This window comes from Pyrus communis, chromosome 1, assembly GCF_963583255.1.
Source record: "Pyrus communis chromosome 1, drPyrComm1.1, whole genome shotgun sequence".
Lineage (NCBI taxonomy): Eukaryota > Viridiplantae > Streptophyta > Magnoliopsida > Rosales > Rosaceae > Pyrus > Pyrus communis.
The window spans coordinates 38,437,869-38,454,314 of record NC_084803.1 but is presented as its reverse complement, the minus strand read 5'-3'; the positions used below and the strand labels follow the sequence as shown (position 1 = coordinate 38,454,314).

Below are 16,446 nucleotides of genomic sequence, written 5' to 3'. Positions count from 1 at the left end.
CTAGAGTGAAAAGTCTCTGGTGAAAGAACTCTTGGGGTAAAGTGAGGCTCTTGGGAAAATTCTGTGAGTGGGTGTACAAGGAATTTGGAATTGGGTTATGTCGATTTAACTTATGTGTAACTTGTACTGTTATTCCCATAGTGAAGAGAAATATCTCTTCAGGGATGTAGGCAAGTTTTTGCCAAACCTCGAAATTTCTTGGTGTCTTTATTTCTAGTATTTTATTATGTCCAACTATGGATTTGTATTTTGGTGAGGTTGTAATCTGAGTCTCAATTCCGCATTGACTGAACGGTCCAAAGCACAACAATTGGTATCAGAGCATCGTTAAGGGCTTTGGTTCGTTGGAGTTCCAGATTTGTTCACCATGGAATTTTCAGTTGAGCAGTTTAATGGGAGTGGCAATTTTACTCTTGGCAGAAGAAATTAATAAAGACCTGAAGAAATGGAAGACATGTTCAATGATGCTTGGATCAACTGCGAAAGTTGATGATGAGGAAGAAGATAAAGGCATCATTCTTCTTACCTCACTTCCAGATTCGTGTGAGAACCTTGTGAAACTTTACCGCATGGAAAGATACAGTAAGTTTGGAGTAGGTGCAAATTTCTTTGGTGTTGTATGATACACAAAAGAAAGAAAATATGGACGATGGTGGGCACGAGACTGCTTTAGTTGTTCAAGGTTGGAATCGTGGAAGAAAATTAAAAAGAGTATCTAAGAGAGATAACAGGTTCAGATCCAGTTCCGAAGGTAAGGGTCCACGGTGCTACAGGTGCTAGGCCGAGTTGTAGCAAGTTTGTAATGGAAGACTTCGGGTATGCCCTCAAGGTACTTAAAGCAACACTTCTCCTAGTGATGTATAGTCTCAAGTGTTGCAGGGGTTTTGCAGCAGGTGGAGCTTTGGGATTCACAAGTGATCAGATGGTCATGAGAAAAGAGGAAGTGTGGGGAGTTTTTGTTTGGCTCGATAGGTTATTGATGGAAATAAGATGCTGATAAGTTTCCAAGTTGCAGACAATGAAGAGGAGGAAAACCTGCAAGAGGAGACGAGGATGTGTCGAGATCTTGTCTTAAGCTAAATGGCGATTTTTAGCTTGCAGCAGCTGCACATGCATTGGAAGTGACTGAATCAGAACAGGACCAACGAGGTTGATTCAGGGTATGCATGCTGGTATGTAAGGCCAATGGACTTTGGTGATGGGTGCAAGGATTTTTGCACCGTATATTCGCCAAGGTGGAGATCGTTGTGATTGGCTCATATTTTGAGTTGGCAATAATGTAATGACCCGTGTGCAACTATGTGTTTGTTTGCATGCAATTGTGCATGCTTTCTCTTCTATGCATGAAATGGCAAATAAAAAAAAAAAAGGATTGCATGCTATGTAGGCTAGGTGTTGATTATGTCATGTGAACTTAAGACATTTTGATCTTGGTTGTTGGCATTGTTGCTAGTGTATGCCTATACCTAGATGCAATATTTTTTGTATTTAGTATGCTTGGGAAGTAGGAGGGTAAGCATCAAAGACATATCCAAAGGGGAGAGCATTCAGCTCTCCATGGGAAAGGTTGAATATGGGTTAAGAGAAAATCAAGAGTGAAAAGTCTTTGGTGAAAGAACTCTTGGGGTAAAGTGAGGTTCTTGGGAAAATTATGTATGTGGGTGTACAAGGAATTTGGGATTGGGTTATGTCGATTTAACTCATGTGTAACTTGTACTGTTATTCTCATAATGAAAAACAATATCCTTCCAGGGATGTAGGCAGTTTTTGTCAAACCTCGTAAATTTCTCGGTGTCTTTATTTCTTGTGTTTTATTATGTCCAACTATGAATTTGTATTTTGGTGAGATTGTAATCTGAGTCTCGATCATGGTCCAAAGCACAACAGAGAAATGGACCGTTGATCTAAATGGTAGCAATAGCTTTGTAAGAAGTAGATATTTGATCAATGATGAAGCACTTAGGCGCTGAAGTTATCTTATTTCATTTTTGTCCCTTTATAAAGATTGTAATGTGGGGCCTATTCACTTCTGGTTAAATTATTCACGTGCATATGAATGAAAAATAAGGAAGAATTTGACAGTACGAGTGGACAAGATATGTATAAGAAGATGTGTCTTTTAAACTTGAACCTTCTCTAGTGACTATTTATCGAATTTACTAGTGACACAGGGTGTATAGGAGACATTGAACTATTCACCATGTATTGAAAACAAGAGAATAAGCACACATATGTCATATTGTAATATATTATGAGTTATATGGTTATGTTCATTTTGGTCCTAAACAAATCCCGGATTTATGAGAGATCACTATGTTTGGATAAGGAAATTCAAAATTTCTAAGGAATTCCGAATTGATTGAATTCTAAATGATGAAAATTAATTTTCTAGAATTTGTGAATTCTCTTGTCTAACTAACGCAAAAGAATGAGAAAATTCAAAATAAAAAATTAAATGTGTATCTAGAGTTATTAATATATATATATGTGATATAAATAGTTAGGAAATGTACTAGTAGAGGTAGTAGTGATGATGGTGGGTGGTGGTAGCAGTGATGGTATTGATGGTAAGTTGTGGTAGCGACAACAAGATGATGGTAAGTGGTGGCAACAGGCAATGGTATTGTTGGCAGTTGGAGGTGGTGGCAACAATGATGATGGTAGGTAGTGGTGGTGGCAAAGGCAAAAACGACGGTGATGATGGTGGTTGGAGGTGGCGGGGCGACAGTGGTGATGGCAATAATAGGTGATGGCGGCAACAATGATAATGATGGTTGGTGGTAGGGGTGATGAAGGTCGTGGTGATAAAGTTGGATGGTGATGGCGGCCTTAATGATAATTAAGGTTATAAAAGGCAATAGGCGCTAGTCGGGTGGTGGCTGAAGCTTAGCGCTTAGATGGTTAGGCAAGGCCTGAGTTGGTGCCTAGGAAGACTAGACGGATTTAAAATAAGTATATTACATATCGTATAAATAAGTGTCTAATTATACTTAAAAATATATATAATTTCATTGAGATAAATTGTAAAAAGAATGACATAGAGATTATTAGAACATAATGAAAACATGGGGAAAAAAATATAGCATGTGTGTTCATCTAAGTATTCAACAAGTCTCTTACAATTTATTGAAAAAATGAAAAATGAAAGATATATATTTTCTGTTAAAGTGAGAGTCATGACATAGGCGGGTGTTTAGGCAGGTTTGGGCGGGCGCCTAAGCAGGTCTGGGCACCCTTTCTTAATTTTCAAACGCTTAGGGATTAAATCGAGATGGTGGCCAACCGGCTAATGCCTAAGGCGGCACTGGCGGGAATCTTTAAAACAATGATGATAATGGTGGATATTGGTGGTGGTGACAGCGGTTGTTAAGGTAGGTGGCGGTGATGACAACGGTGGTGAAGGTGACAATGATGACCACTAATGGTTGATTTTTTTTATAATTATTTTTAAACTCTCAATTCTGAAATAACAACTATCTACATGAAATTTAACTGGGAAGTCAAAGGTCCCAAATTCCAAGTTTTTTTTAATTGGCAGAAATGCTAATTTTATGTTTATAAATCCAAACAAGGGAATAGTACATGTTAGTTTATAAATTTTAAGTTTTCTCCACATCCAAACTTTAGTTCTCTCATTCGAACAGAGGGTTAGATAATTTAGCCATCTCATTCTCATAAAAGCGACCTCACTTCAACTCTCACATAGGTGACCACTAATTAAGAATAGTGTGCTTTATTTCTTTTGTTATAGATATACACCTTATCACTAACACAATTCTTTCACAATAGGAATGAAGTATATAGTGCTTTAACTTATTTCTTTTGGAAAACAATTATTCATAATCACTTTGTGCACCAAAATAGTATTACAGTTTAGTGATAGTTCTTCACTTGTATATAAGAGCAACTCCACCATGTGGAGTAGCCCCAACGACAGGCCCTAAAACAAAGGGCAGTAGCCCGAGCAACCACGTCCAGCCCATCCGGGCGATTGAGCCTGAGGGGGTCCGAGGGGACCCGAGGGAGAGGCCTGGCGAAGTAGATGGCCCGAGAGCCCGATGGTAAAACTGACATCAAGCGACATCAACCACGTTTTGTATCTGATTTGTGTCATGCCCCCTCGTTGGCACGCGTCAGGGTGCGTCGTCCGACAAGAATGCAGAAATAGGGCCCACGGTGTATTTATTAAAATGTTACCATTGGGGAAGCCATATGGCGCCTCCTCATCCGTTGGATCTCAATGGTAATTTTTTCTATACCGTTGGATTTCCAACGGTAATAATAATTTTAAAACTTATTTAATTGCAGCCGTTCGATCTGAGATCAACGGTCCACATTGTTCGCCTTTCTAAAAGAAAAAATAGTTTAAAATTCCGAAAATCTTACCGTTGTGCCACGTGGCACAATCTAGAGTGTTGGAATTCAAATGTTTTTTAATCCAACGACAAAGATTAATTATGTGAATAAAAATTAAAAAAAATGTAAAAAATTAATAAAAATCCAAAAAAAAAAATTTTGAAAAATTAAAAAAAAAATTGATTTTACTTTTCTATAAATACCTTCTCATTATCTTCTACCTTACACCACAATTTCATATTTTCTCAACTACTTTCAACCAAATTCCTATCTTTCTCTCAAAGTTTTAATCCAATTTTTTTTCCAACAAAATGACTAATGATGCAGGTACGAATTAGACACTTATTAAAGATGTTGCGTTGTGTACTAGCTGGGTTAAAGTTACTCATAATTCGATTACAGGTAATGAGATGCAGTTGCGAGAAATGTGAAGTCTTATTCATACCAGTTATCTTGAAAAAATTGGTGGGAAAAGAACCAAAGAATTGATGTCCAGTCGTTGGAAAATACTTAGCCAATCGTTTAGTATGTGGACAGACGCCTTGGCACAAGCTAGTAGTAATCTTCGAAGTGGGGAAGATTTAGCGGATCATGTAACAATATATTATTTATTTGTTTCTACCATACCCAAATTTACATTAGCTACTTTGATTATAATTATTTCTTCTCCCGCATTATGTAGACAATTCAAGCATAATCTTGGTATAATGCCAAATCCAAAAACCAAAAGCAATCACTCACCCGATGGGAATGTTGGAATATTGTCAAAGATTGTCCTAAATTCAGAGTTGTGCCTGTTGGTCCCGAAGTTTTCATGAACAGCACCCATCTACAATCTATGCCCGATCATTCCTCGCATGTTCATGAAGATGACGCAGAAGAAGTGCCTGAAACGCCCCCCTGAACAAGCGTCGAGGTCGACCCATTATCCAATTAGGCCTTAAGGTAAGAAGGTTTCAAAGAGAAAAGGGAATGCTTCCAAGAATGATTATGCACAATATATGGAAGAACTTGCTCGCCAAGGTGAATTGACTTTGGCACGGGAACAGGTTAGAGAAGAAATAATGGCTCAACGAGATCGTGACATTATGAACACACCTTTAGAAGGGAAGTCACTAAATTCTAAATATTTTTGGAAGTCGGAGAAAGTAGACGTGGTGCGAAGGAGGCATGCAAGAGAAGCGAGAGCAAGTGGAGATGGTCCTAGCACGACAAAAGCAAATCATCCTAGCACCACAAATTGGTTAGGTGATGATGATCCATTCACGAGCCCATAATTTTTCAATCACATTGGGTTGTAATTTATTATTTATTGAATAGAGTACTTTATGTTGTTTACAATTTATTGAATTTAGTACTTTATTTAAAGTAAGAGTAAATTTATTTAATTTGGTAATTTATTTATACTAAGAGAATCTTTATTCAAATGACATAAACACACCAAATAAAATTACATAAACATACCAAATAATAAAAAACTCACTAAATGAACTAAAAAAAACACACCAAATAAAATTACATAAACATACCAAATAATAAAAAACTCACTAAATGAACTAAAAAAAACACATGAAATAAAATTAAATAAACACACCAAATAAAAACAAACACACTAAATGAACTTAAGCATCTTGAGCTTGTTTCAATTCCCACTGGTGCTCTATCAAGTCAATTTACCGAGCATTGTGCATATATGGCCTTTGAAGTGTAGTATATCGTTGAATGAGCCTTTCATTGTAACGTCCATCTCTTTTTAATGGCTCGTGTTGCACGGGTTCTTTGGTGGGGTCATGAGCATAATATATTTGTATTATGAAATTGTTCATCATGTCTAGCTTATATTCATCAATGGCATCATAATCGTACTCATTTTGCACAATCATATTGTGAAGAATGATGCACGTCATCATGATGGATCCCAACAACTCTAAATCAAACATTCTGGCAGCACCCTTGATAATCGCCCAACGAGCTTGGAGGGTACCAAAACAACACTCCACATCCTTCCTGCAACCCTCTTGACAGCTTGCAAAGTGTTTTTCCTTTGCACTTCGCGGACATGGCACTGTTTTGACAAACGATGACCATCTTAGGTAAATGCCGTCTGCTAGGTAGTATGGCTCGTTGTACTTATGTCCATTGATCCAGTACGTGACTTTTGGTGTCTTTCCTTGCAGGACATCGTTGAACACTGGGGATTGGGCAAGGACATTGAGGTCATTTTGAGCTCCCGGAACCCTAAAAAAGGCGTGCCAAATCCATGTATCAAAAGATGCCACTGCCTCCAAAATTATACTTTTTGCTCATTTTATGTCCCCATAAGCGCCTTGCCATGAACTTGGACAATTTTTCCAGGTCCAGTGCATATAGTCGATGCTTCCAATCATCCCAGGAAAACCTCACATCTTGCCCTTTTTCAAAAGCCTTTGCAAGTCCATCTCAGTAGGTCTCCGGAGGTACTCTGCGGTGTAGATAGATTTGATTGCTCTGCAAAACCTCATCAGGGACTCAAGAATGGTTGATTTCCCCATCTTCACTATCTCATCCACTTGATCTGCAGATGCTCCATTTGCAAGCATCCGCAAGGCATCAATAATTTTTTGCTCAGGAAGGAGACCCATAAATCCAAAAACATCCTTCTTTTGCACAAAGTAAGAATCATGGTTACAAACAACAATCATGATTTTGTTGAACAAATGTTATTCCATTCTAAAACGACGTCTAAAGTACGTATCAGAGAATGCACCGTGACAAACCAAATAATCGTCCAAGAGATCCGTACCTCGTTGTTGCCTGTTTCTATCAAGGTTTGTGGAACGGCTGGGCCTGCAGATCTAAGCCACAACTTGGATGACTCGACGGGAATGTGAGGCTCTGGCCATTCTTGCTTCGTCATCTCTCATTCTACATTCTTCATCCTCTTCCATCTCATTTTAGGCCACCTGGAGATTGAACATTCCTTCTGATTGGTTAAACAATTATTCTTTTTGCTGATCGATTTCCCACATCATCCTTGAAGAAGAAGACATTGTAAGAAGGAAGCAGAAACTATGAATAATGATACAGAATTTTGATATTGGTGAAGAAGGAAGCATAAACTATGAATAATAATAGAGATCTTGAGAAAATTAGGGTGAGATTTCTGAGGATGGATGGTGGATTATATGGAGGATTCAAAAAGGATTATGTTGTAGATAATGCCATGTGGCATGCAGTCATTCATTAAAAATATGATCAAAATTTATCCTCAAAGATTGTAAACAAATTGTGACACGTGGTACGACGTGATTGGTTAAAAATCTTATCGGGATAAAAATCTTATCGAAATCCATCACCAATAATTGTCTTTTCAGATAATGACACATAGAGCAACGAGAACGATTAAAAATCTTATTTGAAATTACAAATAAAATTATTTTGTATTATTTTATAAATAAAAAAAATACTATTATTTTATTACCTATTGCTAGGGCTATTAATTGCAGAGGTGGAAATGCAAAAGGCAGTTACTGTTCACTTGGTGGATTAAATAGTGAATAGCCCTCAGGTGCCTTAGCAATGGTGGAATTGCTCTAAAAGGTCTTGGATTTGACTCAAGTGGATGTTGAAACGAGCTATTAAATTAGGCCTCCACAAAATTAAGAGAGAGTGAAACTGTAAAACTTGATTTAACTCAAGCAATGGCGGGTCTAAGAGCAAATCCAGCGTGGGCTGGTGCTCAGGGGACGGGGGACGAAATAGGGCCAGATAGTCTGGCCTTGAAGCTCTAGGGTGGGCAGCCCAAGGAAGAGTGGAGGCCCAAGCTCTGGGCTTGTGAGGAATTGCCAGCCTGAGAGCTCGAGTGAATGTGACGCCAAGGCTGAATTCATCCTGGCATCAACCCAATTTTATATTTTTTTAAAGACCAAAAGATGGCCAGAGCTCGTTTGAAAAAGCCCTAAAAGTGACGCCCTGAGTTGGAGTTCTTTGTTTTCATCGATTTCGAAGTGGATTCAAGCATGCAAGCTCAAACTCGTGGTCTAGGGGTCGTGCGAAATCGTCATATGCCTTCAACTCAACCAAACCAAGGGGGTTTGGCTAGGTTTGGCTTGGGAATCCTACAAACTTTGATCGGAAAACAGAGTAAGGAAATTTGTCCTTCAAATGCACTGAAAAGTGCATGCATGCTAAGAATATTTACCAAAAACTCGAGGGAAAGTTTGAGATTGAGAAATCTAGGCTTACCGTGGTCGAAGGAGTGAAAGTTTCATCAACGTTCGTCGAGCTACACAACCGAGTTTTCGTTTTCCATTGGGTTTTCCCACAGTCAAAGGTTAAGAGTGAGTTGCATAGACCCTTAGAAAATTTTGAGTGAATTTTGGGGAGTTTTGGCGGTGTTTGGAGATGGTGTGGTTGTTATTTGGCTTGCACCGAGGGGAAGATAGTGAGGAGAGCTACGGGAGGCTGAGTGAAGAGAGAGAAAGTTTAATGGGTAGAGAGAGAAAGGGAGAGATGTGAGGGAGAGCGATGGGATGTGGTGTGTGTGTAAAAGAGAGAGAGAGAGCTGGCTGAGTGAGGGGAGAAGGAAAGATTGATGGGGAGTTATAATGTATGCTGGAATTGATGTCACAAGAGTAGGTTTTAAAACCCATTAAAATATATGTTATTTTACAAATAAAATTATTTTGTATTATTTTATAAATTAAAAAAATATTAATATTTTATTACCTATTGTTAAGGTAATTTGTTCATTAAAGATAATTACTGTTCACTAATGGATATTACAGTATTGCCTGAAGGGTTCATAGTGTATTGCCTGGAAGGGTTCCACGCTGGAACTGCTCTAAATATGCAATCGGGGGCCTCAACAAAGCTTTGAGGAACTCCCGCATTTCGGACACAGCGAAGACGGAAAGCAAAGCCATGATCTCGCAGTTCTTCCTGCTCTCGCAGCGTGGCGACAATATCGTCTTCCGCGACTGTCAGTGTCTCTCTCTCCCCCTTATCCAATCTCTAATCCCTTGTTAATTTCATTCACTCAGATTTAACTTCCGATCTAAATTCTTCAGCAACTCAGTTCTTGTGTACATGAAATTGTTGCTTATACTATTTCAAATTAGCTCTAGATTAGTATTTAATCCAGCTCTAATCTCTGGTGGGTATTTCCTAGATCGTACTTGCATACCGTAATTCTTCGCGTTATTTTTCATTCATAGAAGGGCAATTTGAGCTTGGTTTTTTTGAAGAATTTAGTACTTTGTTGACCTTTCCGGAAATGGGTATGTTGTGAAATAGAGAAACAAGTGTAACTGAACACTTTTTTTTTCTATAAGAAAGGCTGAATAAACATTTGGTAGATCTGTTCTTATTGGGTTTAGTGCTGAAAGATGTTTCTTGAAGTGTATTTTGTTAACGCAGATCGCAGCGAAGTTCCAAAGGGAAGCGCGGAGATATTTTTCAGGAAAGTGAAGTTTTGGAAAGAAGATGGGCAAGAGGAAGCACCCCCTGTCTTTGTAGGTATTATCTTACTGAGGAATGAATGACAGTGTCTTCGTATTTTCTCAACTCGAAAACTTTGATCCATTAATTTTCTTTGAATATCTCAAACTATACAATGGCGTCCAAGTTGCTTAATAGTTACATTATTTCTTGTCCCATTTTTTTTTTATTTATTTTTATTGTTTTGTTAATTGTTACATTGTTTCTTGTCTTGGTTGTGAACAAATCCATAATGCATGTGTATTTGATCTGGTACCTTTTGCTAACTTTTTCTTTACTTAATCGGTAGAACGTGGATGGTGTCAACTACTTTCATGTGAAGGTTGTTGGACTATTGTTTGTCGCAACCACAAGAGCTAATGTATCACCATCTCTTGTCTTGGAACTTCTACAACGAATTGCCCGTGTCATCAAAGATTATGTTGGGGTTCTCAATGAAGATTCTATAAGGAAGAATTTTGTGCTTGTGTATGAGTTGCTTGATGAAGTTATAGTAAGCTCCTTTTATGTTTCTTTACTTCTTTGGTTGTATTTTTCTTTATGTATATGAATTCATACTTCTTATCGTCATAATGTGCTAACAGAGTTTCTCTATTAGATTGAAAAATTAAAATGTGATTTGTTAGTTATCCTCTTTAGTGAATCTGGAATTGATGTTCTCCTTTTGATAATTTTTGTAAATGTCCTTGATCATTGCCCCACGCCTCTGTGTTTTATTCTCAGTTTTTTAAAAGGCTAGTGCTTTTAAGGGACAGGTTAAAGTGGTAATGTTCAATCCAAACTTTAGTAGATATCTATCAACTGGATTATTTTGGATCAGAAAAAGTAGTGCTGAATGTCTGTTTCTCCTCAATGGTGTGTATGGAAAAAGTAATTTTGAATGTGTGGACCACTGACTACTCCACTGCCTAGTTGTGTATTCTTCGTGGATAAGGCTAAGGATAGATAAGGCCAGCTAGAGTTGGGCAATCCCAGCTTCTTATGATGCTTTACTGTATGAAAGTTAAAGTTTTCTGGAGGGAGGAAAATGGGTTTGGTGCTAGGAAGTTATGTTGTATTGACAATAATTTGGGTTGTTTGGATGGAGATGAACAAGATATTTTTAAGTGTGCTGGGAAACCATATGGTACATTTGCGAGACGAAGTTCAATTCCAAACATCCTTGTGGGCTTCAGTTTCTTTAAAATCTAGGGAGTGGTCTTTAATGCTATTTATTTTGACTGTGCTGTTGTAAATTAGTTTGTTATTTGTTTGCAATTGGTTTTTCCTTTTCAATGTACAATTGATGGGTGACATAATTCAGCCAGCACCTTGTCCCCGTGTTGCAAATATGTTTTTCTATCCAATGAAAGTTTGTATTTGATATTTAAAAACCAGAGAATATATGTTGATAAAATTGATATATGCATGTACGTGAAAAATACAGACATATTTGATCCATGGAAATTATTAACTTGCTTGTGACTTGATTTTGTTTATACATTTCAGGATTTTGGCTTTGTGCAAACAACATCAACTGAATTGTTGAAGTCTTATATATTTAATGAGCCAATTGTTCTCGAATCTGCGCGTTTATCATCTATTGGCCCTACTGGCCTTTTTATGGTAAGGAGTCATGTATCCAAGATTTTCAGAAGATAAATTATGCTTCGGTGGAATACCATTTCTATTGTTGTCTTAGTAGCATTTTAGTGATCGACTCCCAAAACTGATACATGCAGCAAGGGGTAAAGAGAATGCCTGGAACAGCTGTCACAAAATCAGTTGTTGCAAATGAGCCTGGTGGCAGGAAGAGGGAGGAAATTTTCGTGGATATAATCGAGAAGATCAGTGTTACTTTCAGCTCTAGTGTGAGTATATGCGTCTTTAATTGACTGTTAGATTTAACCACTCTTTCCTCACTGTTATATCGGCATTAAAATATAACAACAATAGTACAAACACAATAATAAGTTCTTATAATTTCTAACAAGCAAAATTTGATGGCAATCTTACCAAGTGTTATCGTGAACTTCTTGGTTTGATATGGAAATCCTGCACTCCTTACTCTTTTAATATCATATAGGTATGTTCACTGGTTCTTATCAATGAGGTGTTGACATTACTCTCTTGTGTGGGATCTGATATTCAGCTTGTGCGGTTATTTATAATTATTTTTCATATCAATCAATGCACAATAGGGGGTTGATTGTGAATAGATTAGGTTGTCCATCAGTAGCTAATTTTAGGACTTTTCGACCTTTCTAAAGGGTTGTTTGAAGGATTAAAATTGTGGTTGAACTTAGAGGTGTTAGGGTTTCAAATAAATACTAAGGTCTCTTTTGGTATAAAGGATTGGATTGGAATGGATAACTCTCTAATTTAAGGTATTTTGAAGGCAAAGGAGAATGATTCTTCATTTTGAGAGGATTAAAAGAGGATTAGGCGTGAAGGAGACTTCTAAATCCTACCATTTTGGGGAGGATTGGAATGGAGAACTTTTCTTCTTGAGTGTTATTGGAAAGGATAACTTTTCTTATTGAGTATTCCATCTCCTACCTACAAGTTGGTCACAAATTTTTCATTTCTTCTTTCAACATACCTTGAAAATAATTGCTTATCCATTCCAATCCAGTCCTTCATACCAAATGAGGCCTAAATGCCTTGTAAGTCATCTTAGTCACTTGCGTCTAGACCCAAAAACTCTTGAGGTTCTAGTGCTCGTTTAACCTTAAAATTTTAGATTGGATAAATATGCATGTAGTACATAAACTTTACTGCAATGCACATTCTTTTGACTTAATTCCTGACATCTCCCAAACTCACCTATATTTATTCATTATATGTGGAAACAGTACTATAGTCAATTACCTATATTTATTCTTGTAATCTTATGTTGCTATACAGGGGTACGTATTGACTTCTGAAATTGATGGAACCATTCAAATGAAGAGCTATCTCTCGGGAAATCCAGAAATCCGATTAGCTCTCAATGAGGATCTGGGCATAGGAAGAGGTGGAGGGTCAGGCTATGGTACTTACCTGACATGCCACCAGATTGTTATGTTTTACAAGTTCACAACTATCCTTTGAACATAAATCTTTTCATATTATGGTGTCAGGGAGTTGTTTGTGGCACCATGGTCAAGTAGATGATCAAACTTTAAGATTTTGAGTTTTATGTTACCTAGAAAAATATCTAGTTTTTAGATTAATAAACAAAAATTTTGAGGTCAGATGCATGTGGTATGTCCTCTTTTCTAAAGAAAATTCCCTGTTTCATTTTCATGTTTTCCACTAAATGCCAACTTATTTTGTCAAGCTCGTATCTTGTCCTTTCACAATCTCAAATGCTGCTTCTCTTGCAGACCATAGGAGTTCATTTGGATCAGCAGCGGTGGTACTTGATGATTGCAATTTTCATGAATCTGTACGTCTTGATAATTTTGAAGTAGACAAAACTCTGACCCTGGTAAGTAAGAATTGGTCAGATTATTCTTTTTTTCAATAAATGATACAAAAGTAATTTGATATTGTGTGTTGAAATGATTAAATGGACGCTCTGTGTTACTAATTTTAGGTGCCCCCTGACGGCGAATTTCCTGTCATGAACTACCGTATGACTCAAGAGTTCAAACCCCCTTTTCGTATTAATGCGTTGATTGAAGAAGCAGGAGCTCATAAGGTGAATACTGTTTCATAAATTTTATGTAATGGTTTAAGATTGTGAAATGAATGGAAGAAAACTTATTAAGGAAGATAAAGAATCAGATTTTGAACAAGAGATTGAGGCATTTGGCTTGCACTATGATGATGATCATTGTGGAATACGTATTCCTGTTAACTTTGTACAATTCCTTCATTTAAAGATCATGTAGTGATGGTAGGAAATTACAGTTTGGAATTGCCATTGTAGGCTGAAGTGATTCTGAAAATATATGCCGAGTTCCCCTTGAACATTACTTCCAACACAATTGCTATACAAATGCCGCTACCTAAATATACTATCAGGTACTGTTCATTTATTTTTTATTTCTAAGAGAATATTAGGTATTATTCCATCCCTATACCATTTGATATGGTGAAAGGGCAACGTTTTTGCATGTCTATTTTTTACATAATCAATGTCCATATAAAATTTTCTGGGTACTTTAAATTGCCATTGTTCTTGGTTCTAAAGTTTGTTGAAAATATGAACGTCGGTCTCAATCTATGAGCACTTTTTTCATTTGGGTTTCATTTAACTAGTCTTGCTAGGGTAGTTTATTTACACTACAGTACATTGGAGGGAAACCTACTTTGAGTGACTGAGAATCTGTGACTATCATTTTCTTTACTATAATTATATTAATTACAGACAAAAAATAAGTGAAAAGGGAGGTAACTAGAAAGATCTGAAATTAATAATTGGTTTCATCCACTAGTTTAGCTGATTTTTCCCTTGGGAGGGGTGCTCCGAAGAATCTTGCACGTGCCGGAGATCAAGTATTTTAAAAGACTGATCAAACTTTGCCGTTTGTTGTGAACTTGTCGGGGCAGTAGTTAATAAAACCAACTAAAATATACGGCAAAACATGGTAGTTGTCTTTGAGTAATTACAAAGACATTTGAAATGTAAGGGGACGTTTAACCTGTGGTGTATGAAAAAGGTGTAGAGAAGGATTCATAGTATTCACGTGAGGAGTCAAACTGACGGACCTTGCTAAAATTGCATTATATTGTCTATATATACATATCCACTGTTTAAATAATTGATATATGTTATTTCAGAGCCAGTTTTGAGTTGGAACCAGGAGCAGTTGGACAAACGACAGATTTCAAGGATGCCAATAAGAGACTTGAATGGGGTTTAAAGAAGGCAAGAATTTCTTATCAATGATCTTAAGTGTTCACGTTTGAGTTTTGAGTAGTGATTTTAGAAGTGTTAACTTTGTCCCATTATTGCAAATACTATATTGACAAGTTCAAACAACAGATTATTGGTGGATCTGAACATACACTACGTGCCAGACTCACATTTTCACCGGAAGCACATGGTATCTCTTGAATACTTTCAAAATGATGCGTATTTAGCGTAAATCTCGTTATATATACATATTCATGGATTACATGCTGCAGGAAATATTACAAAAGAATCTGGACCAGTTAGCATGACATTTACAATACCTATGTATAATTCTTCAAAACTTCAGGTAAGCCATTGTCATATCTTTCACACTTACCTCATTAAAACCATGCAAAGATGTAGATTATATGGTTAGAATACTCATCTATTTATGAGAGAGAATGTTGGATCCTTTATTGTCATGCTGTTGCTACTTTGTGTTGGACTTGAATGGAACAATATGGGACGAATGTTGAATGTGGGTGCTGATTTTGTTTCCCTATCCAACCTAAGCTTCAACTATGGCATGGCCTTGAGTCATACTGTCATAGATGTAGTCTAAAATGAGTCTCATTTGAGGCTGATATGTATAGCCCTAGTGGTTCTTCCAAGCCAAGGAGGCATTAGCCCTGGTACCTCAAAGAGGTCATCATTGATTTGTCTAATAGCTAGCTCTCATCCTATACAAGCTCTTCATCCTCTGTTGTCTTGCACCGTGGGGCGAATGGATTTTCCCTGCCCTTTTAACAATGCTGTCCCCAGTGGTGTTTTTCATTTTTAAGAAAGAGATACATAAAATACTAATGCCCTTTTATGGGGGAGGTATTTTCATTTCTGGCCTATCAATATGCTGAGTTAAATGATGTTTCTTTGATGCAGGTAAAGTACTTGCAGATAGCAAAGAAATCTGGAACTTATAATCCATACCGGTGGGTAAGATATGTTACTCTCGCCAATTCATACGTTGCTCGGATATGATCTATTAAAGCCTTATCTGTTATGCTATTTCGCGGTGGAGAGTTGGATTGGGAAGAAGGTTTCTAGTTGTAAGATGTCTAATGAAACCCTCGCGCTGTATTCTTTTTTCCGTGGGTTCGGATTTCAGTGATTTCATTTCTTGACTAACGTTTAGGTTGTATCGCTGAATATTTTTGGGTTGGACTATTCATTCATTGAATTTCTCCTTGTGTATTGGATGTTCATTAACTATATGAATGTACTCAAATTGGAACCAGTAGAGTTTGTTACCTTCGGGTTTTTTTTTTTTCGGGCTTGGGGTATGTTGTTTTTCAGAGAACCCGGTACTTTCGGTGTTTTTTCCGGCTTGGGGTGTGTTGTTTATTAGAGAACTCTTTTCAGAACGTTTAGGACTAATGGCACTCGAAGATTCATACGAATCTCTGCCAAATCTGTATATTATATGCACCAACCTCCAATTTGCTTACCAAACAAGCTCGTGTCTTCGGAAGGTCCGGAGAGGACGGCTCTATCACGATACAACCTCTATAAATGATTAATGCTGGGACAAAGAAAAATTATTATTTTAGAGGTATTATTATAAATTTTTATGTCTTTCTTTTTTCATTTTTCATTTTTGTTTGATAAAAATACATGTATCTTATAAAAAAAACGAAGATACTGAAAAACAAAGAAACATCTACATAGAACATAATCTCTCTCTCTCTCTCTCTCTCTCTCTCTCTCTCTCTCTCTCTCTCTCTCTCTCTATATATATATATATATAATCT

The 16,446-nt window shown here is 37.1% G+C and overlaps 1 protein-coding gene across 1 annotated transcript; it reads left to right on the top strand.

Annotated features, from left to right (window-relative positions):
- The first annotated feature begins 9,174 nt into the window (after positions 1 to 9,174).
- LOC137716495 (AP-4 complex subunit mu-like) lies at positions 9,175 to 15,935 on the top strand. The gene is made up of 13 exons (XM_068455956.1): positions 9,175 to 9,316; positions 9,754 to 9,848; positions 10,124 to 10,327; positions 11,323 to 11,439; positions 11,556 to 11,684; positions 12,721 to 12,847; positions 13,182 to 13,285; positions 13,394 to 13,498; positions 13,730 to 13,824; positions 14,584 to 14,671; positions 14,789 to 14,849; positions 14,932 to 15,005; positions 15,578 to 15,935. Exons 1-13 carry the CDS (start codon positions 9,259 to 9,261, stop codon positions 15,674 to 15,676), a joined length of 1,356 nt encoding a protein of 451 aa, XP_068312057.1. The 5' UTR covers positions 9,175 to 9,258; the 3' UTR covers positions 15,677 to 15,935.
- Positions 15,936 to 16,446: the final 511 nt, after the last annotated feature.